Source organism: Salminus brasiliensis, chromosome 20, assembly GCF_030463535.1.
Source record: "Salminus brasiliensis chromosome 20, fSalBra1.hap2, whole genome shotgun sequence".
Taxonomy (NCBI): Eukaryota; Metazoa; Chordata; class Actinopteri; order Characiformes; family Bryconidae; genus Salminus; species Salminus brasiliensis.
Genome location: NC_132897.1, coordinates 32,788,262 through 32,811,073, shown reverse-complemented (window position 1 = coordinate 32,811,073; position 22,812 = coordinate 32,788,262). Strand labels below are relative to the sequence as shown.

Below are 22,812 nucleotides of genomic sequence, written 5' to 3'. Positions count from 1 at the left end.
AGATTAGGCTTAAATCGGTGTCCAGGAAACCTGCCCTTGGTGTTCAGACACTGATTGGCAAAGTTCACGACACTACAGTTGGCATCTATGTACCCAAATTCAGTCTTGTCCCCGAGTACCACTATGGACCAGAGGTCGCAAGTTCAAAATCCCGAGCCATGTCGCTTTGCCATCAGCAGCCAGAGCCTGAGTGAGCACAACCGGCCATCAGTTGGCGACCTGGCTCGGCTTCCTATGTACCGGAGGGGGCTAGGGGGGCGCTACGAACAGGTGGGTTAATTGGCAGCAACTAATTTAGCTAGTGGCACGACCCTGATCAAGACCGGGGGGCCTAAAAACAGGCGATTCCTAGGCGGCAATTTTGAAATTCTCCGGATTCTCTGTAGTAAATAAAGGCATCACTTAAAGCAGTTGGGTTCCAGTTGCTAATCTCACAGACTCTGGGACCGATCCATCCAGATGACGGCCTCTCTGGTGTGTCCGCACACGAAGGAAGCCAGGAATGTTGCGTTTCTGTCGAAACTGATCTCCTCAAGCCTGGGCATTCCTGGCTCAGGCTGCCTCAGCAGTAAATTCCTCGCTCCCTTTCTTAAAAGAAGTCTCTCTGCCTCTGCCCTGAAAAAGTACCCACTGTTCTGAACACTTCAGCCCCAGCTATTCCAAATCTGGAACCCGGGCAGGACGTGATTCGCCTCCCAAAACGCCCGTTCCTCGCCTCTCCAGGTCTCTCTGGCACACTTAATTACTCGCCCCTCGTTCTCAATGCATCGACGGCAGCTATCGCAAGCGTATAAGTCGGCCAGAGTCTCAGAACAGCCTGGAGAACACGCCTCCTCCGGGGGTTCCTGGCTGGATCAAAAGGCTCAAAAGGAACTCAAGTGTCCCAATACTTTTGTCCAGCCAGTGTAGACATATATACATAAAACCGCACCATTATATACTTGTTTCTACATGTATACAGTATATGGACAAAAGTATCGGGACACCTGTTCATTCACCGTTTCTCCTGAAATCTCTGGCTTCCGTTGGAGTACCCATCTCTACTGTCCAGGGAAGAAGACTTTCTACTAGATTTTGGAGGAAACTTGCTGTGAGGATTTGATTGCATTCAGCAACAAGAGCGTTAGAGAGGTCAGAACGCTGGATGACGATCAACACTCCACCTCATTCATTCCCAACTCATCCCAGGCGCTCCACCATCCACCATTCCAGAGAACACAGTTCTTCCACTGCTCCACAGCTCAATGCTTTTATTAGGAGGAGGGTGGCCACAAATGTTTGGACAGTGTTGTTTAGGACCCCACTGAGCCAGCCCTGGGCAAAGTGACGCCCAAAGTAGGACAAAAGTCTATGGACTCAGGGCCTCCTAAAATTACTGGGGCCATCCCCTTCATACAGTGCTACTACAGTCGCTACTGGTTACACCACTGGTCAGAGCTAGCCAAGTCAGCTCCAGACCAAACAAACCAAGGGATAGAAATTTCAGGCTACTGCCAACTTCAGCAACACAACCCACCGTGACCATGAAACACAGGGTGCTTCATAAAGAGATAGTCGCTGTCTTATAGCCTGTACAACGTGACCTCTAGAACATTGCAGGGAAGGTTCATCTCAGGAAAACTAGACAAAAACACAGCTGCTAAAATGCCAAAAGTTTGTGGACACTTGATCTTCCAAAGATTCAAGGGTACTAAAAAGGAGTCGGACTCCAAACTTTGCTTCAGTACCAGCCTCTAAACATCTGAAAGGCTTTCTAGTAGATTTTGGAACACGTCTGCGAGGATTTCATTGGTTCTATGAAGATAGAAGGCATTTTGCAGACGGCACCAAAAAGGTTTCCACAGTTCCACAAGAACAGCGCTCAGAGCGTAGGCCAAATGATCATTAGCAGACATCTGGCATTGGCCATGGTGACCTGGGGCTCATGTGTCTCTGCACAGAGCTTCCCCTACTATTGGAAAAGCTTTGAACAGTAAGAAACAGTGTCCACAAAAGCACAGGAAGGAAAAGCTGAGTAACCTCCGAGAACTTCACTGTAGATTGGGTGGAGCGCATTCTTTAGAAGCAGAGTCAACCCTGTAGGAAGGGTGTCTACTGACCAGCTGACCACTGGTCACCTGCGGCAGGAGAGGGAGCTTCTTCATTTTGCAACAAGTGGGCTCGCTGCAACGGGACGGGATGCGGCGTTCAAGACTTGCCCAGTCAGCCAACAGGATGGTCTGGACAGTAAACCAGGAACTATGCCTAATGCCAGGCGTGGGCTAGAGGGGTAAAAAGCCCCCCCAGCATTAAGCTGTGGAACAGTGTAAGAACTGTGTTCTCTGGAAAGATGACTGGATGATGAGCAAATCCTCAGAGCAAAGCGCCTCCAAATGTTAGTGGAAAACCTTCTTCTTCCCTGGAAAGTAGAGACAGTTACTCCAACAAAAGCAGGATACACTTGAAACCCCTTGAATTTGGGAGGAAACCATGAATCAACAGGTGTCCCAATACTTTCGTCAATAAAAAACATCACACTTCCAAAGCCCAAAATGAGCTGGCTTCCTGGCTCATCACCTTTGGGCTTAAGGTTGCTGGCTAACTGAGGATCCCTGGCCCTGGGGTAGTCCTAGACGCTTCAGGCCTGTAGAAGGAAAGCCACCAGTCTAAACGCAGAGCTGGTCAGAAGGCCTTGAGCCAAACCTTGTTTCCCAGCACTTACACAGGCTGCAGCTGTTGAGCCCAGCCCAGGAGGATAATTAATTCACTACACCTGGGAGTAGATCATCCTGAAAACGTTTCCTTAATCTAAAACTGGATTTTTTTTATTATTTTTATAATTACCCTGTTGAACTTTTAAAAATTAAAAAAAAAAATTATTAAAAATTATTTATAAAAAAAAAAGGAAAGGAAGCATCAGTAAATTATGGGCTTTATAAAAATTATAAAACATTATAAAATGTTAATAATTTAATTTTTTTTTAAAAACTGAGTATCGCGGTACGTCTACAGCTCGGTATACCGGCCCGGCCGGTGTATCGGTCCGCCCGGCTGTAGCGCCGCTTAGCTTTACGGGGCAGCGGAGAGCGGAGAGCGGAGCCCGGAGAGCGGAGAGCGGAGCGCGGAGCCCGGAGCCCGGAGCGCGGAGAGCGGAGAGCGGAGAGCGGAGAGCGGAGCCCCCCTCAAACACTTACTTTTCACGATACGCTCGGTGGTCGACTGCTTCTCCTTCGGGTCTTTGGTCGACATCTTCGCCGCGTTTCGCAGACGAGCAAAACTTCTTCCAGCAGGAAAGACGACTTTCAGAGTCCGGGGGAGAAGCCCCGCCGCCCCCGGTGGATGTTCAAGCCCAGGCTGAAACGGCGAGTTCCCCTCAGCAGACCGGCGCTGCCAGCCCGGAGAGCGCCTGAGAGGCCATCCTAATAACGGCTGAACCCAATTAGCTGCAAACGCCTGTGAGCTAGCTGCTCCACCCGGGGGGGAGGAGGAGGGAGGAGGAGGGAGCGGGGAGCGGGGGGGTAACAACCGCCCTGATGATTATAACTGATATTAACTACGACACGAGGGAGGGAGAGCGCGTGCGTGCGTGTGTGTGTGCGTGGCGGTTGGGTCGGCAGGCAGCGCTTTCATCCACCTTCAGCTGTGTGTGATGATTAGGCTCGGCTGCGCAGCCCCAGCCCTCCCCTCTCTCCCCTCCCCTCGCTCCTCCCCTCGCTCCTCCCCTCCCCTCCCCTCGCTCCTCCCCTCCCCTCCCCTCGCTCCTCCCCCCTCCCCTCCCCTCTCTCCTCCCCTCCCCTCCCCTCCCCTCTCCCCTCCCCTCCCCTCTCTCCTCCCCCCTCCCCTAATCCGATTTCCCACTTTTCAGAGTCACACCGTCAAACTCTGCCCCGCTAGTCCAGCCGCACTCTCCGAGAAGTGACCACTGCCGGCTCGCTCGTGCCGGACATATGTCCAGCGTCTGGGGGAGATTCCTGAGGGCTGTGTCACCATCTGGCTCCCGCTCACTCGTCCCTCCCAGCGCGTTCAGATTAAACGCTAATCTCGGAGGCTGCGTCCCAATTCGCGCGCTCGCACCATAACTAGTGCTAGTGCCCTCCAGCGCTGCTGGAGCTTCCCGGAACTGGGAATTGCTCGTTTTCCGACTCGCATCAGCATCAAAAGTTCCACGTTAAAAGCAATTTTGTTTTTCTCCCCAGGATATAAAGCACTGCAGTAGTGTGTAAAATGTAGTAGAATTTAGTAGGAAATAAATATATTTTCTTTAAAAGACGCAATTCCGGAATATTCCAGGATGGGATATTAAACGGATTTGCCGGCTAACACAAGCCTGTGGGCAAAAATCACGTTCCCAGAACGTTGGAACGTCCCGTCTATGTGAATCTGTGTGGTTTTCCCAAGTTCCAGAAATGTTCCCACTTTTTTTTTTACGTTTTGGGAATGTTGTCTCAGAGTGTTCTGGGAATTTCAGAATTCCGCTCTCACAACGTCCCTCAAACGTTGCTGTTTAGGTTGCAGGAATGTTGCGGTGTGTCCGGCTCACTTCAAATTCCCATTCCCAAAATTCCCAAACATCCCAAACTCATGAGAATGTTCTGGGAAAGCAGCGGCCAGCTGTTAGCTAGTACCGAGTTGACCGGAAACACTGACCCGTTGTTCTAGATAACGGCGCTGTTCGGGTTGTGCTGCCACTAAGACCCCCATATACTGACCAAATTAGCGAATTTATTGTGATTTGGGCGACGGACGATCACTTGGGCGAGCGCAATCCCGGGCAGTAGCCAAACGCTCTGGTTAGGGGGCAAGTGCGCGTATTGGAACGCGCCCCGGAGCCACTTACGGACTCCCTACAACATGGCGGAGTCGGAGCTCCCACCTGCGTCATGACGTCTCGGTGACACGGTACGGGCTTTTACATCGATCTGCTGTTTGTTTATTATTTATTTATTTATTTATTTATTTATTAATAACTTTTATGAATTTTATTTGCCTTTTTAAAATTAAATTAATTGATTTACTTAAAAAAAAAAAAATATATATATATATATATATACGTTAATAGTCAGAGAACAGTCTCTCTACCACATGGTCTTACCCTTTTGACACTCCAGTGGTTCTTGGGGTTCTCCTTGTTCTACACAAGATCAGTCCACTCACCCTGTCCCGTAATCAGCCAGAACATTATCACCACTGACCAGTGAAAGGGAGTCATCTCGATCATCTCCTACTCTCTACAGTGGAGAAATGGGTCTGGGGTCTGAGTCTGAGACACTTTGGCAAGATCCGAACTTCATAGGTCGTCTTCCTAGGTCTTGTCCTGTCTTGTCTTTTGGGTCCAATGCTTTGACAGATCAGAGCGGTTCTGGCTGCAGAAGGAGGACCTCCACGATGTTAGGCCGGAGTGTTCTTCCTCTTCCTCTTTGCTCAGGACCTGTACAGAGCAGGTAGGACTGGGGTGATGGTGGTGCAGGGTGTTGATGGGACGTACCTGTCCTCCAGTTCTTCTCCAGTAGTCAGGTTCTGCTGGTCCAGACCAGAAGCACCTATTTGGTTAAAACCACTCCTATTCTAATGTCACGGTGGGGTGGAGATGATACTCGCCAACTGGTGGCCCAGTGCGGGCCTGTCCTGGTAAACGAAAGACATCTAAAAAGATACCTAATGAAGTGCCCAGCCAATCGATGGCCCATTTATCCACATCCATTTACAGCTACAGTGCTGAACGTCCAGTATAAAAGGGCACTAGGTGAAACAGGTGTCCACTAGAGGGAGCCAGATTCATTGAGATGTAGCCTGCAGAGTCATACATAGACTAAATTGGGCAAGGCTTGTTCATAAGGCTACAGGGCCCCTACATAAGCCTTTCATGACACTGGATATAAACATTTATGAAGGGTCCGTTTTTTCTACGTAGGTCTAATGCAGCTTTAGGAGACCATGCCCTCCAAATAACCACCTCCGTGTCCAGACAGACAGTAAAACAGTGTGCAGACAAGGCTTGATCGAAACCACCGATTTCCTTTATTACCCTTCGAACCAACAATGGGTCAATTTCACCAATTCTACCAGTTTTCCACAACGAACCGAACCACTGTTACAACGGAGGATGTACATCAGGAGTGTCGGCCGCTCGGCTGCAGTGGAGGATTCAGGAGAGATGAACAAAAACAAACAAACAAGCAAACAAACAGATACACAAACAAACAAACATTCATGAGGGGGAAAAGAGACACGACTCCGGGACGCGACCAACCTATCGGCCAGGTCTTTGTTTCGCCGTGATGAAGAGCAGATAACTCCAGATTGCACATCTCGCCTAAGAAGGGCCTGAAATAACCGTTCACTGCATATGACACTAGGCCGCCTTCCCCCCGACAAAGAATGGAAGCCTACAGCAAACAGTTCCTGCCTCAAACCCAACAGACACTTCTCTAGAAAATGGACCAGAGACATGCATGGGCATATGGATGCCCAACAAGGACCAGAAGGGCTTAAACATGGGTCATCGGGGTTGTACACTCACTCAGAGCCCATGCTCACCTGGAACCCACATGAGCAGGTTGGCTGGGATAAGCAGGTCTACTAGAGATTCCTGAAGAACAGGGTTGGAGGCAAGTGTGTGAAGATATCGGCATGCGGTTAGCACAGTGCTAAGTGGTGAAACATAAGCTTACAGCTCACAGCCTCAGAGCACAAAACAACAAAGAAAAGTAGTAGTAAACTTCGGACAACAACAGGGGTCTTGGCTGATCCACTATATTTGGGGTGAGGGAGCTGTACATTTGGTTCATTTTAAGAGGCACTTCAGTGATATTTAAGAGTGATGGGGACACTCCCAACTGCTGCTCATTACGTGGTTTGACCCTAGTGTTTCTAATTTGGCCCCCTTTTCTACCCAATTTGGAAGACCGATTACCTAAGACCACAAACACCAGAAGGGTGAAGACTAGCATGTCTCAGATGACACATGTTAAGTCAGCCACCGCCTCTTTGCAAACTGCTGCTGATGCAGACAGCCTCGGAGTGATGTAGGAAGGAAGTGCCCTCAACCCACCCCTGAGAAAGCAAAGGCCAACTGGACTCAGGACCGCGGATGCTGATGACACGGTTTCCCACAGTTACAAGAAGGTTTTGGTCTAAAGGGCATCTCTGAAATGCATTCATGGTGGAGGGACACATGCAGTGAGCGCTGTGTGGCTAAACAGTCCCCAAAGAAAGCTTCAAAACAAATGAAATGGTGACATTTGTGCAGCGATTCCGTTCACCATTATCGTCGTCTGCGGTTTCTCTACAGACCTCGTCGCACTAAACCCCACTCTCAACAGCTTACAGTTTTCTTAACCTAACTATGAGAGAAATCTTACAGCTACCTGCCGTAATCTCTCTTCTAACTGCCTGAAGGTACGCGGGCGTTGTGTAAGGACACTTGTACAATCACAGCCATTGTTCTGAGCTCCTGAACAGCAGCATGTAAGCATGCTTAAACCTAACCTCCATCTGTTGCGAGACGTTTATGTACCGTTAAACACGACAGAACCCTTTCGTACAGAAAAACGAAAATGAAAAGCTTGTCGACTCAAAACTCAAAGCTGCTCTGAAACTGCAACTAAACCAAGCTGGCCTGAGGACGCGTTGTCTACACTGGGTGTATTCCTGTAAGAGTAAAGAAATACAGGTGTGAAGCAGCCATGAGGAACACAGCGATCATACCTGCAGGCACTAGGCGGCTAACGGTTCGCCAGTTCCAGCTTTAGCCACTGGGCTTTTGCTGCCCTTCTGAGGAGAGAACAGAGAACCGGTCTCAAGTGGTTTGAAATGAGGGCTCGCACAGTAATCGGAGTAAGGCATGGAGAGACAGAGAGAGAGAGCACCGGCGTTGGGAGCTACCGTACAGGGAGTGTCATTATATATATATATATATATATATATATATATATATATATATATATATATATATGGTTTGTTAGAAATATGCTGTTATAGGACATAATTAGCAGTACTCTGAAAACCAAACAAACAATAAACAAACAAATGTCTTTCATTTCACAAAAGTAGGAATCGACGCTATTATGGCTGTATAGGAAAGCAGAAAGCTCCAGATTGAACAATATTAATATTCCTAAAAGGTTAATAATATTAAATTTGTACAAAAAGTTCAATTCTTCTCATCCGAGGATTAGATCAGTAATTAGACGGTAAATAAGACACATGCCAGATCATTTGCTTTTCAGTGTTAGTACCCAGTAAAAACACAATCAAATCTCACATGCACCACTACTAAATTCGGAATCACCCGCCTCCCCCCCCCGCTACAAACCTACCCAAGAGACAAGCTCGAGCTTGTGTTCTTGAACGCAGGATAAACACATGGCCTGATTAAGCTAAGCAAGGCATGAAACCCAACAATTAGCAAGGTCACGACCAACCAGCCTCCATTTGCTGCGCCTATGCTGGGACGTACACTCCCCTCCGGTCAATATTTGTCCTCGTGGGACGGCTCGCGACTTAAGCGCAGACGTCGACTATAGCTTGCAACTGGGAATCACCCTCAACGCTGTCAATGTATCCCACAGACACCCTGATCAGGTTTCTAATCAAGCTAGGTCTGTCCTAGCTTCTATGTCTTCATCTGCCCAAGCAATTTTCTGTTGGAGTAGAGTAGCGCAGAATCCAGGCTTTTGAAATAGGACGTCTTTTGGCTGCTGGTCTGTGCACAGGTTTGTTATTCACACAGACACACAGTTCAGCCTTGGTTTGCATAGGCTTCATCATCACCTTCACCTCCACCCCCACCACCATCATCAGTGATGAAGCAGATTATTATTAGATATGAAATGTGTGAAGATACAACAGGCTGACCAAGATATTATTGAGGCTTTAACTGTGTGGAAATGGAGACCCGCGTCAGGTAGCACCAACGGCTGCCTGATGCAATCTGGGGATTGGATCAGACTTGCGTTAAAAAAAAAAAAAAAAAAAAGAGAGAGAGAGAGAGAGAGAGAGAGAGACAGACAACCACAGCTTGGCTTCAGCTAGCATTTCTGCTAATTTGGCTGTGAACATAAAAAAGAGGACCAATTCAGTGAACCAACCAAAAGGAGCCAGGAGTGTAACCAGCCGTAACGCCAGAAGCACAAAGTCTAAAGTGCAAGTTTAGGAGCAAAAACAACAACCAAAAGAAGTCCAGAAATGACTAGATGACCCCTCCCCGGTTCAGTCTTCCAGCACTGCGATGCTCGAATTCGTGCAAGTGCTTGGCTGGAGGACCCCCAGCAAGGCTCAGGTGTTTCAGTCCAGTGTTCATTTGTGTCCCTTCCAGGTTGACAGAACAGCCACTAGGTCACTGGACGATAAAGCCTGGTTGAGGGGCCAAACGTGGCGCTGGTCTCTGAGGGACAGGAGGTGGGTACTGTGGCATGCAGACGGGTGGGTATCCGTGACTGAGACTTGGCGGGATTTGCCCCACCCTGGGTGGTATAGGAGGGTACGGGGTAGCCGGGTAGGAAAATGCAGCAGCAGGCTGTGGAGCTGGGGCTGCTGGTGGGCTTTTGATTGGTGGCAGCGGAGGGGCTCGTCGGGGCTGGGGAACGGGGGCCGGGGAGCCGTTAATTTCTCTCTGGAGTGGGACAGGTTTGGGGGTTGGTTCTGGTGCGGGACGGCATGGCTGGGGCACCGCCTGGAGAAGCTGAGGGGACTTCAGCACCATCTCCTGAAGCTTTTCGATCTTCACCCGTCGCAGGTGGGCCAGCTTCCGCTTGCTCTGGTACTCGTCGATGAAGGCGTCGAGAGTCACGTCGCCGTTCAGGAAAGAGTCAGCCATGTTCTGTTTGGATAAAGAAAGAGATTGTGGCGTTACGTAAATCTGGCCGTTGCTCCAACAAGCCTGGCTGAACTCAAGCCTTAAAAACTTGAAGGGAAGGGACATGCAGGAAAATACTGAGCTAAAAAAATAAGAGGACCCTAACTATTCTAGAAAGGTTTGAGTTTCAGTAAATAATTGTCTGGTCATCATGACCAGACAATCCAGGCTGGGTTTCCCAAAATACTTTTGGGAACCTACTTTCTGAGCACTGAATATTTCTTAAGACCGACTCCTCGTCCAGTGATTGTCCATCAGATGATTCACAATAACAGACTGAAGATGACTGAAGCTGCAACACTTCATGCATGACTCAACCCCACATACACAGAGTGTCATACTCTGAATGCAGCCATGAGTGGATGCTAGGTATGTGCTACGAATCCTCCCAGCTGTCAAACACAGAGCGCCTGACTGTTAAATAGCCTCCAATGAGTGTGTTTAACTGTTACGCGGCGAGAAAGGTTCAGCAACAGCACCGTTTTTGAAACCCGGCCAGGCTTTTGTGGTTAAAGCAGCATGAATGTGGTTACCTCTGTTTCCTCCTCGATTTTGGCTCCTTCCGTTTGCAGCAGCGCAAGAAGAGTGTCCAAGGAACTGCTGCCAGACTTGTGGTCTGTGATAGAGGGGAAAGACATTGAGAAATGTTACTAGAAGAAACAAAACACCACTAGAAGAGAGTCTGCGCTGGTACAGCTGGCCTCAAAAGTGCTACCAGACTTTCCGGGTTGTGCACAAAACAGGCAGCCAGTCTGACCCCTCCCTTCCTCCCACCCACCCACCCAAACCCAAAAGAAGACCAAAGGGTCTGTGCTCTGTGTACATTAACATTAAGCTCTGGCTATATGTGCCGGAGTACATGAGCGTTTTTCCATTCCAGAACATACGGGGTGGCCTAGGTCGCCCTACCTACTCCGAGCTATTGCTGTAAGAACAGAATTGATATTAATCCTGTGTGAAAGGTCGCACTGTTAAGATAGACAGGGTGGACTGGCTCAGTTTATGGAACTAAGGCCGTCAGGAATAGGCTAATAAAAAAAGTTTTGCCATTGCTAGCTAGAGGAGTTAATGGCACAGCGTTTATACGCTGGGAGCAGAGTCTAGTTCATCTTTACTTCAATAGATTTGCCAGCAAGGTCTTCCTGGTCATACTTGCTCCACATGGGAGCGGCAGGTCTTCCATGGTGGGGCTTGATGAACAGAAGTACCGCTGATGTGCTAACGATCGATTCCTAGAGAGCTTCCAGCTTTGACTGCGGAAGCTGCATGTCTATTTTCTGCAGTTTCTGCCCATGCTACCAAAACCATGTGGCTTTCTTCTTGGTTTTTTGCTTGTTTTTTTGTTTTTTTTACGCAGAGAGAAGGTGACTAATGGACACGAAATCAAATCACAGCACATTCACCCAATGTAAAGCAGTTATTTCACGCCAGTCGTCGACAAACAACAACAGATATCAGTCCAGAGATCAGGAGATCCCTCATATGTACTTATTTACACTCAACTCTTTATTCTAATATTATGGATTTTAGTCCGACACTACAGCCCCACTAAATGATCAGATACTCCTTCATGTTCGACAGTCACCAATAGCATTGTCATAATTTAAAACCACGCAAATCGTTCATCCTGAATCAGCATTATGGAGGGCCAGCACCTGCTTAAAAAACACGATCCAAGACCCTCCTCTTAAAGCTCTCCCAGACAGATAAGAGGAGCTTAATTTATCCTGTCATCCCAGGGTGCCACAGAAGGTATTTCCCAGCTGCTCGAGTTGCTAGCCATGAAGCGAACACCCATCGACGAGAGGCGGAGTCTTCCCCTACTACTGCGGGAGGGGTAGAGATACAGAAACAGAAGGAGATGGATAACTGGATTTTGCTGCTATAAACAAGCCCTAGAGCAAGCTCTCTGCCTTTAAAAGGACTAAAATACGACAGTCATCCGTCCCACTGATACAAATCAAACCCGGGGGGCTGAGAGGCTGTTCAGGCTTTGGCTTATGTTCGGCTCTGTGAAACCTGTGCAGTGAATATATAATAAAACGAGTCACAAGTGAATTATTCATACATGGAAATGTATGTTCAATTAGACATTATTTCCAGGAACTCTTACGGTCAGACAAGTACTACTGCCAGCTTTCACGGAGACTGGACACCTAGAACAAGTGTGCAGCCACCTCAGCAAATACACCCCCCCCCCCCCCCCCCCCCCCCAGTTTCTGACACGCTGTCCATGGGGTCAAACTAACCACTGGCCTTCCGATCCAAAGACCACTTCTCTAACCTTTGGACCCCTGCCCCCTGTCGTAGTAGCTGATGAGCGAAGGCGCAGGCCAAGCCGAGAAGCTGGAGCTATGCCAGGAGCAAGTCCCCGAAAGGCGAGCCAGCTCAAAAGTGCAAGAGCACTGGCGCTCTATGCTACCCAGACAAGCCCTGAAATTAGGCCTCTAGAAATGTTGAGGACTTCACAGGGACGAGTCAGTGATAGACATGGTTTACGCAACACTCGGTTCCCCAGAGAAGACTGATGAGGGCTCGTACATAAACGTATGGAGTTACTAGACTGGAAAAACACTCAGCTAAGTCTCAGCTAAGGAGTTTCCCGCTCACACAATGCTCCATTCTCCTGCAGTCACACCCACACAGCCCTGCCCGTCGCACTGAGGCATCATGAGATGGCCATTTGCCTGTATCCAAACCAGCCTCGCTCTCCACTGTGTGTGTGTGTGTGTGTGTGTGTGTGTGATGATCATCCTCCCTTTCTACTTTCACTTTTGCCCAGCCAACAGCACAAAGCCCACAGTGTTGCTCCACAGCATTCAGGGTGGGAATGAGGAGTGGGGTGGGGGGCAGCTAGCCTACACATTCTCAGCTAGGCTGGAACACCACAGCCACTCAATCTTATAGTCAAAAAGAGGGGGACAGCTCCACAATACAACCCTGACCACAAAGCAGACCCTTGCCACACCAAAGTGGTGTGCCATGAGGGAGCCATCTACCCACCCGGACACATCACTGTCAAATGGTTGTGCTCTCTCAGGCTCCGGCTGCTGAGGCTTTTATTTATCGGGAAAAACAGCTGTGTGATTTGCAAATAAATTGAGGGACACTGTGTGACTCTCTGTATTTTGTCTGTGCCTTCATTCATTTGGGCCAGCTGTGCAGCGCGCCGACGGCCACTCGGTCCAGATGTGCGAGGGCTGCTACAACAGAGCTGCTGGCTGCCAGCAGACTCGAGCTGGATTCCTGGGAAAGTGGGTTACCTACATTTCACCAACACAGACAGGCAGGCGCACACACGCCCCAGACTGACCCTGCTTTGTCTACAATCTGCCACTGTTGTTTACTTCCTCCCAACCTACCAAGCAAAGCAGCGTTTTAAAGGATTTTAGGAGTCAGTCAAAGCCAGATCCAATAACCGTGTCGTATAACAATTTAGTTGATTCCGTGTGTGGAAATGCAGCAGAGAGCCAAAACCGTACAAATATGATATGCAGAGGGTCTAGAAAGCATCATAATCAGGACTACAAAATGTTTTACAGTCTTTAACAGTCACATCAGGTGTTTTCAACATAACGCAAGGCCTGTCATGTTTGCTATATGGCATCACATTATAGTTACAGGGTTGCGATGCTGAGTGAAACCAGATTTTGTCCTCAGTGAAGATAACTGACCAGCAAATACAGTCGGTAGAATCTCCTGTACTACTTTACTGTAAACCCAAAAGGCTTAATCCATATGTGGAAAAGCAGGACACTGACCAGGACCCATATTCAGGCACGGAAAATGGGATTTACACTTCGGTAGAAAGGTTAAGCCAAAAGTAAATGTGTCTCGCTCTGGGATCTGTGCTCAGCAGCCCGGCTAAGAAAGAAGAACAGTGTTAGCATGCTGTTTAGCTGTTTAGCATTAGCTGCCTGGCAACCACTGCGTCATACGGGCTTTATCAGACTGGCTTTCATTCTCAACGCACACACACACAGATTTGTTTTCATGCGACACCAGGACATGTCCCACTCATATAATATCCATTTAATCCCATATGTAATATGTTCTATAACGTATTACAACATAGATCTCCTAAGCTCTTGTATGTCGTATTAATAATAATACTACAAATAATAACACCCCATATGTACTAATGTATGTATGTATGTATCCTGACGTTGTAGTTTAGCCCTATATTTATCTATTATTGTCCTGAAAATGCAAAAATACAAAAACAAACACGCACGCAAACAATCAGCACAGCGGGTGTGTCGAGGAGCTGAATACTGTCCCCTGAACTCTGATCCCTACATAGTAACTGATCCTGATCAGCTGACAGAAACTTCCTTGCTGCAGCTTTATCGCTCCTGTGGCCGAAAGACACAGAGACAAGATTCTGTGTCAGCGGAACCTGAAAAACCGGCTGCCATGTTATTGCTGGCAGTGGTAGGAAAACAGCCCTGCTAGAACATTACCCAAACAGGCGGTGCCGTTTACTGATCTTCAGCATGTGCTCTCCCTGCTTTGTGGATCCCCTGTTGTTCGGTGCACAAATTACATTTAGGACAAATTAAGACTCACAGCAACAAATAGCAAACTAAAAATATCACGCGCCGATTAAAAAAGTGCATCTCTGAATATGTGAAAGGCAAAAGATGAATGAGTGTGTAAGACAACTAACACACAAACACACAGCAAGGGCAGGTGGGGGTTTTAGTATCTTAATCTATTAGATCGATATACAGAATATTAGAATATTAGTATTTCCCTAGATAGCCATAAACTACATGCTTTCACTACATTAACTTAGAAGGCTATAAAACCTTGTTTAGTGCTCACACTGTTTAGACCAGGGGTTCCCAATCTTAGTCCAACCCCACCCTAAGCACCTGTTTGTGCTTCCTCCCACCTAGCAGCAGAGATTCTGCTAGCAACAAAAACACGTAATCGCCTTAAAAAGGTGAATCAGCATCATGGTGATTCATCATCACACACACACACACACACACACACACACACACACACTGTCCAGCTCAGGCTATAAAGTGACAAGGATCAGGGAACAGGGTACGTTTATATACATACACACAAACAGCTTGTCTACTTCCTATAGAGAGCTAAAGCAGATGAGCATGAAGCTTTTGGCATCAAGTGTAATGCCAGGCATGGACTGGAGGGGTAAATAGGTACAAAAATGGAAGTGTGTTACTATCCAATACTATTAAGAGGACTCTGGGAGTTGGGGCTGGGGTATGGGTCACTCTTATCTCTGAATGCAATCAGAACCTCCCAGCAATTTCTCTCTAAAAATCTAGTAGAAAGCCTTCTTCTCAATAACCGAAGCATACACTTTAATACCCCTGAATTCAGAAGAAACAAGGAATGATCAGGTGCCCCAATATTGTGTGTGTATATATATATATATATATGCGCTTATTTAAATGCATAATGTACAAAATTCAGTAAACGTAATGTTGACAATCAAAAGCCGATCAGTAGCAAGAGCCCTTCGAGCTTCAAATATGGCCCGGCTTGCCCCGCTCCCCTTAAGATGCACTGAAGGCAAGCACAGACGTTCACAAAAAATAGTCCATATCCATGTTAAGTCCACTGGTGCAGTTGTGATGGTAAAAGCTGGGAAACTGACCTCATTAAGTCATCACTGCTGACTGAACAATGCTCCATTGAAAAACTGTCCACTGTTGATGTAAATGCAGCAAAAGATCAGTTTCTGACCTTCTGACCTGAATGCAGGCCTCGCTGACGCAAGCTGTGGGTAATGCCGGTTTACAGCTTCTCTACAACAGTGGTGTAAGCAGATCATAACAGGTTCATAAACTAGATGAAATAAAGGATCCGAACTGCGGCTTACTCGATTTATTAAAATAACGAAACTGGAAAGTGTTACGTCACCTAGCGTGGACTTGCGTAGCTGGTAGGCCTCAAACATGTCCTGCAGACTGCGGTAGCGCTTGGTGAGCTCATTCTTCTGATGGTCGAGCCTTGGCTGGAGTTCAAGGTTCTGCTCGGCCAAGCTCCGGTTACCGGCCAGGGTCATCTCCTTGCTCTGCTGCACCTCCTTCACCTGAACACACACAAGGCATATTACATTTCAACGTGGGCCATAGCTCAAACAATAGCTCTAACAAAGCCAGAGGCATTTGGAGTCAATCCACAAGCTCAAGGAGGATGTAGAGGTCAAGCCAGCAAAAAATATCACGGGCAGTGTGGTGAGCTTAAGCAAATACTGTTTGGGTAAATTTGCATAGGGATATGACTGCAGTTGTGCTGTACTACCACTGAAACACATTAAACACGGCTGGAACATGAGCACTAGGAGACCACTGGTGGAATAGTCCCATGCCATATGCAGAAGAGTAAAAACATGGGGAATTGGTCTGGCGATGGGATTTCGTTTAAAAAAAAAAAAAAAAAGGCAAATGCACTTACAATGGTTTCAAATAGTCGTTTATATATAATAGTCAATATCGTCCGGTGAAAGAGCCATGTCTGCTGCCCAGACCAGCTCAGACCAAATCACTGACCGGCAAAAACAAAGACTAAACAAATGCATGCAAAAAAAAAAGCAAAGGGTGCAAAGCATGCAAAGAGTGGATCTGAAAAAACCTGAAGTGTGTATCACAAAGAGTTCATATGTTAACCATGAATACAACATTAGAGGTGCTTGCTCTTTTCCAGTTCACATATTGAAACCCTGAGTATCCACAAATACCAATCCACCGTTTCTTAAGAACAGTTTAGCTTCACTTAAAATAAAGATGTAAATAAACAAAGAAAGAAATGTGACCGTGTTAAGACCCTGCACGCATGACAGTACTTCCTGTCAGCACAGATGAAGGCCGAAACCGGTCAGATTAACCACCAACCCTAAAGCCAGGGGAATCTTGGGGCGGTCCTAAAAGTGGGTCAGGTTTACGTCAGCATACCCCTGACCAATCCAAAGACTAGCATGGCACTCTGAACAACCTGGAGAGCAAAGCTAAAGCTAAACTTGGCGAGCTAAAGCTCGAGCCGTGACTGGGAAAGCGTCTGGCCACGTGCCCCGCCATCCCTTCGTTTCACCAAGGAACGTAGCAGCCAGGGCCGGAATGGATGGGAGGTCTCGACGCAGAACCACAGCAGGGGAGATCCACTACACCCCTGTACAGAGCCTATATACAGTAGGCAGTAAATCAAAATGTGTTTCCAGGGGCTTTAAACAAATTAAACCTAATGTTAAACCTAGAACGGCCAAATAGGCCAAGAGCATTGCTGTTAGCTTTGTGCTGAAATAAGCCTAGCCTCACTTAGAAGGGCTAACAGAAATTAGCATTACTGTACGGCCGTTTTGGGGGTTTTTTTATTTGCAGCCTGAGTGTGTACCATTTCAGTATCACAGGACATGGGAAAACATGTCAGTCACGCTATTGTTGTAAAGCCTGATTAGTTTTGTTCTGCCACTACATCAAAAACATCATGCAAATGTAGACAGACGATGGGAAACTGATACCAAGCTGTGCACAAGGAACTATTCATACGCATCCAGGTGAGGTTAGTGTGTGTGTGTGTGTGTACAGCTTTCTGACATTGTATCACTGTTCCCTATAAACATGCACTAGGGTAAGTACACAATACAGACCTGACTGCAGATCCTACCATTTCCTCCCCCCTAACTTTAACAGACACTGTACATATGTCGAGATGTTTGAGGACACCACCCTTTGGGTCCACAAATATATGGACGTATAGCATAACACTAATGATGAGTATCCATTGTTTGTTAAACGCAATAGCCTCGAAGCTCCAGTGTAAAACTAAAGCAAACGTCCGACACCAAACACGTCTCGGCTGATTGACTGCATCGTTAGCTTCGGATCGGTTAAAACAAAACCCTGGGGCGAGACCGCCGGAGAAGACTGTGCCTTAATTAGCGCAGTTGCCTTAGTAGAGTAAAAGACATGCAAGTTCGGTGTGCAACAACTCGTACAATTACCGTCGTTGGCTTTAAACTCATATGTTAAGAAGACCTTAATCAGCTGGCAGAGGTGTCTGGGTTTGGGGCTAAAAATAAAAAACTGCTGAAGGTGTGGATCTCCTGGACCAAGGCAGAACATGACCGACTTTGGCTCTTTTACAGTTCTGGAAAAAAAAAAGACGTCACTGTTTGCCTTGCGTTGACACACCTGAGCAGCTTAATAAATAACTGCCGGGTGGATTCAGGTGTGGGAGCACAGGGAAAACAAAACTGGGTCAGACAATCCTTCAGTCAGCCTACCGAGGATAGATTTCACCGACATCGGCTAAGCCACAGAACACAACAGCGAAACAAGCATGTCCAGAGGTTCAGTTGGCCAATTCATTAACATCTTGGCGGTTCCGCCCTGGAAGTCTTCCTGAACAGCCTGGCGATAAAGCAAAACTTTCCACTGCCTGACCTGGCCTTATCAGCACGCTAAAAAAAGGTACACAATGTGTAGTTCTCACAGTGGACCTATAGGTGAAACTGCTGCGTGATAATAATATGCTTTTCTAAGCATACGGAGAAGACCGTTAGTGCCTAATAAACACTGATCAGCTGCAGGTTTCATTACATAAAAGATGTGATAAATATTGTGCGTTATGAAAAAGGTCCAAATAAATATAGTGATACAGTATTTTTGCCATATCGCCCAGCCCTACTTTGGACGGTGGACAGGAGTCAGCATGGGCACTCATGCGGTGCAATGGTGAGAATCTGTAGATATCTCGGCACTGTTTGTAGCGTTTGGCTCAAAAAAGGCTCAAGAAATGATGATTTTTCAGCTTTTCCTTCCATTCATATTTCAACCAGTGGCCGGTCTCCTTATTTATAACGCCTCTTACAACAATGAACAACTGCATGCTTCATTATGGCAAAGGCATAATTAGTCTGCACCACCACAGGTTACAGAAATATTACAAAGCGGTCATATCGCCTGGCCCGATAACAGCAGCACTTGTCTGTGTATAGACTTTCAATGGCATGTGATATTAAAAATAGTTTATAGATAACATACAGGGTCATACAGGGTCCGAAACCACATAAGCAAGCAGGTGATCACTCCTACAGCTGCTTATGCGTTCCTCAGGTTCATGGTAAAGCAATAACGACCACCAGCAGCTGACGCAGGAGCAAAAGAGGAACTCCGAGAGGCATGAAGTTCCTCGCATAACTCCAACATGACATCATTTCGGCTCCCGTGCAAAGCAGACGGTCCCGTTCGCCAGCTACTTCTGTCCTCTTTGTTATGAGAAAGCCCCTGCCAGCTCCTTCTCACCACTCCCTGAATCTTTTTGCACCCGGTCTGCCAAGTAGTAGTGTGTGTGTGTGTGTGGCTAAAGGGAAGCTGGCATGCACATGGCAGTCTTCTGCAGGGCTTGGCGCAGAGCGAGCATGGAAGCACTGGCACTGCGAGTAAGAGCTGTGAGGTGAGGCTGCATTTTTACAGTTACATGGTTTTTCGTCCAGCTGACCAAAGATATTCTCTAAACTGGAACCTTCCTATAGGAAGGAGGTGAGAGACACAGCAAAAAAAGATTACACTTAATTAGGAACACCATCAGTACTGGGTAGGGCATCTCATCCCTTGGCTCTCAAAACAGCCTCAAGTTTTTGCGGCATGGATTCAACAAGGTGTTACAGGAATTTAGATCCGGCGACTGGGAAGGCCACCGAACTGTTGACATGGCCACGCCAGCAGCAAATGGTCAGCAACAACACCTACACCATTACACCACGTCCACGTCCAGGCTGGGTCCACAGATTCATGCTGTCAGCACCATAATTCTGGCTCTACCTTCTAAGTGCCTCAGCAGAAATCAGGATTCATCAGATTTCTGCTCTTATCTGACAACAGTCAACCAGACGTATCTGCTATTAGCTCATTCCCAGCAACTCCAGGGGACTCTATGAGCAGTCCTAGAAAAACCTAAATCATGCCACACTCATAGCCACAATTGCCCCGATGGTTCTGATGGTTGAGGTCTGCATTACTTGAAGCTGCTGAGGTCTGTCTCTGCCGGATTTCAGGCTTCGCACCGATACCACAATAGGTTTCAGATGATCGCATGAATAAGCAGGTGTATATGACGTCCAAATAAAGTGCTTAGAGAATTTACTTTCTGAAGGCAATGTGGTTTACGATGTGGAGAAACGGGGAAAGGTCACCTCCTCCTGCTGCTGCTGCTGCAGCGAATCTCTGATAAGCAGCCGGTCACATTCTTTCCCTTCACTCTACCTTGACGCAATCTGCCGCACCGCGGCAAGGCAAATTCAATTTTTCCCACAGATTACGAGCCTAGGCAAGTGAGGGGCGCGCGCTGGGTCGAGGCCAACGTCCTCCCGGCGCGCTACTCTCAAAAACAACCAGATGTCTAACAGGCTGTAAACACGAAATAACGCTCTATTCACAAGGGCGCGTAACGCGACCCCAGCTCCAGCTCGCTCGGCCTCGGCTATATTTAGCAAGCGCGGCAGTGTCAGCGCTCCCGTCTCAGAGTCACACTGGGGGAGGTGGTTTTTAGGATTTGTCGGCCACACCGACGCACACAAAGGCAGGGCAAAAATCCAGCCAATCCGTCATGCCTCCCCCTGCAGATCTGAAGGTTGTGGGTTCAAAACCCAGGGCCCTGGTTATGCGATTGGGGCAGCATTTAAGGCAACTCCCGTAATTCGTAATTCAATCCAGAGGGATTGAACAAACATCTGCCACAAACATCTGGTACTGATGGAAAAGTAGCCTGAGGTGCCAGTTACAAAGGACGAAGGACTTGGGTTTTAAACCCACAACCTCCTGCTGGGCAGGAGCAATGCGTCCCCCTTTCTCTCCTAGTTCGGCCCTGCCGTTTATTAACCCACCCCCTCGACCCTAGCAACGCTCCCCATGTGAGGATGCTGGGCCAAGGCCTGGGCAGCCTTCACACTCTGAGGAAAGCTGCTGGGTCCCCAGCTGACAGACTCCGGCCACTCATGGCAAAGCGGCATGGCTCAGGACTCAAACCGCCGACCCGCCGGACCACACCGGAGCACTAGATCCCTAGAGAGGTCTATCTGAGATCCTGAGGGGTCTGATCGAGCCTGGCTGGAGTAAAGAAGGCAGGGCGTAAACACAGAAAGCTCTGAGGAGGAGCAGCAGCTGGCCCCCTGCCTTGAAGCCGGAGGTCCTTCAAAAGCGTGTGTGTGTGTGTGTGTGAGGACCGGTGTACCTGTGTGACTCATCCCAACCTGAGCTTCTCAGGTAGGGCCGGCTCCTTCACTTCCAGTAAAGTGAGGAGAATGGCAGTGTGAACACACACACACACACACACACACACACACACACACACACACAGTATTGTCAATATGGACCGTTTTAACCCACAGAAGTCCAGTTCTAAGGGTCCTGGCCCCTGTTTCTGGAAGGTTCTGGATAATTTGGGGATTTTAACACACTTATAAGGTCTGAAAGTGTTTGAGGACCAGCTAGCAGCCTCAGCACTGTAACTCGGAGCTAAACGTCTCTCCTAACCCGGTTAACTCGACTGTTTTCACTGTTTTAACCCGTTTCAGCGACCAACGTTCGCGTTTAATGGACAGACGTTAGCTAATAAAACCCAGTGGACTTTTCCGTCGAGGACAGCGACTCTCCTCCTCCCGCAGTAAAAACGGCCCGGTCCAAAGCCCGCCAGCTCCTCGCGCTCACCTCCTCGACGTCCTCGACGATGCGGTTGAGCTTGTCGTCGTCCTCCAGCAGCTCCGACAGCTCCGCGATGGAAAAGGCGCTCAGCATGTTCCCGAAGCGAGCCATTCCTCCCGTCCCCTCTCCGGCCGTCCTCACAACTTCCAGAGGCAGAGAGAGAGAGAGAGAGGGAGAGAGAGGGAGGGAGGAGGGGGGGGGGGGACAAAAACACGCTGCAGAGACGGAGAGGCAGCCTACTTTCACCAGCCGGAAGAAGAGCGCGCTCCAATACAGTCCTACATGCAGCCTACTTAGGGGACCTCGAAGGGAAGAAGATTAAAAATATATATATATTTTTTAAAAAGTTTTTTCAATTTAACTAATTCCCATGATTTTATAATGAATTTCCTCAATTTAATAAATTTTTTCCTCAATTTCATATTTTTTTTAATCAATTTAATAATTGTTTCCTCAATGTCATCATTTGTTTCCTCATTTTAAAAATGTGTTTCCTCAATTTAACAATTATTTCCTCAATTTAAGAATTCATTTCCTCATTTTAATACATTTGTTTCCTCAATTTAACAATTAATGTCCTCAATTTAATAAATTAGTTTCCTCCATTTAATCATTAATTTCCTCAATTTAATACATTTTTTCCTCAATTTAATAACTCATTTCATCAACTTAACAATTCATTTTCTCAATGTAATAATTTTTTTCCTCAATTTAATAATTCATTTAATCAATGTAACAATTCATTTCCTTAATTTAATAAATTCCTTTCCTCAATCTAATAAAGTTCCCTCAGTTTTAGAGTCTTGATATTTTACATGTATTAAATCGAGAGAACTGATTTTGTGTGTTTTAGCTCTGAAAAGTCTTTCCTTTTTTGTTTGGGAGATTTTCATTCATTCATCCAGCGAAAGTCTTCCAGTTCTGAGAGGTTATTGAGTTGATGATGAAGATGTTGAAGGCCTTTGCTTCTTTCTCCAAGTTCACACTTCTGTAACCTCAGGTTTGGGTATATTTATTGATTTATTGATGTATTTATTAATCTATCTATTTCTTTACAGTGACACAGGTGGTCTCATCTACAGATGCTCAGTTCGCATCTCTTCCAACTGACGCTAACGCAACTTCCCTGGACAGCTGACCACACTGACTGCTAATTCCCTTACGGCAGCTAACAGACGCCTGCACTGGCTAGGCCTCAGCTAGGCTGAGCGATGGGGGAGAGGGAGGGCCAATGACATGAAGCCTATTATGCAGGCCACGGACACCTGTGGCAGACCTGCTGTATCACTTTGGGAC

The 22,812-nt window shown here is 47.4% G+C and overlaps 2 protein-coding genes across 5 annotated transcripts in view; both read right to left on the bottom strand.

The window, feature by feature from the left end:
• The window catches only part of ppp3cca (protein phosphatase 3, catalytic subunit, gamma isozyme, a), a 99,142-nt gene extending 95,534 nt beyond the window's left edge, over positions 1 to 3,608 (bottom strand). For 3 of the 4 annotated variants that reach the window (XM_072665171.1, XM_072665169.1, XM_072665170.1), the window contains exon 1: positions 3,174 to 3,608. In XM_072665171.1, the coding sequence (XP_072521272.1) occupies positions 3,174 to 3,228 (55 nt within the window). In that variant the 5' untranslated portion in view covers positions 3,229 to 3,608. Of the gene's footprint in view, positions 1 to 402; positions 467 to 3,173 lie in introns of those variants that run through there. The other variant, XM_072665172.1, reaches the window with a different exon arrangement.
• A 2,366-nt stretch (positions 3,609 to 5,974) lies between these two features.
• Positions 5,975 to 21,659, bottom strand: vps37ba (VPS37B subunit of ESCRT-I a). The gene is made up of 4 exons (XM_072665173.1): positions 21,523 to 21,659; positions 15,737 to 15,908; positions 10,369 to 10,451; positions 5,975 to 9,799 (listed from the first exon to the last, which is right to left on the bottom strand). The coding sequence occupies exons 1-4, from the start codon at positions 21,625 to 21,627 to the stop codon at positions 9,317 to 9,319; spliced, it is 843 nt and encodes a 280-aa protein (XP_072521274.1). The 5' UTR covers positions 21,628 to 21,659; the 3' UTR covers positions 5,975 to 9,316.
• Positions 21,660 to 22,812: the final 1,153 nt, after the last annotated feature.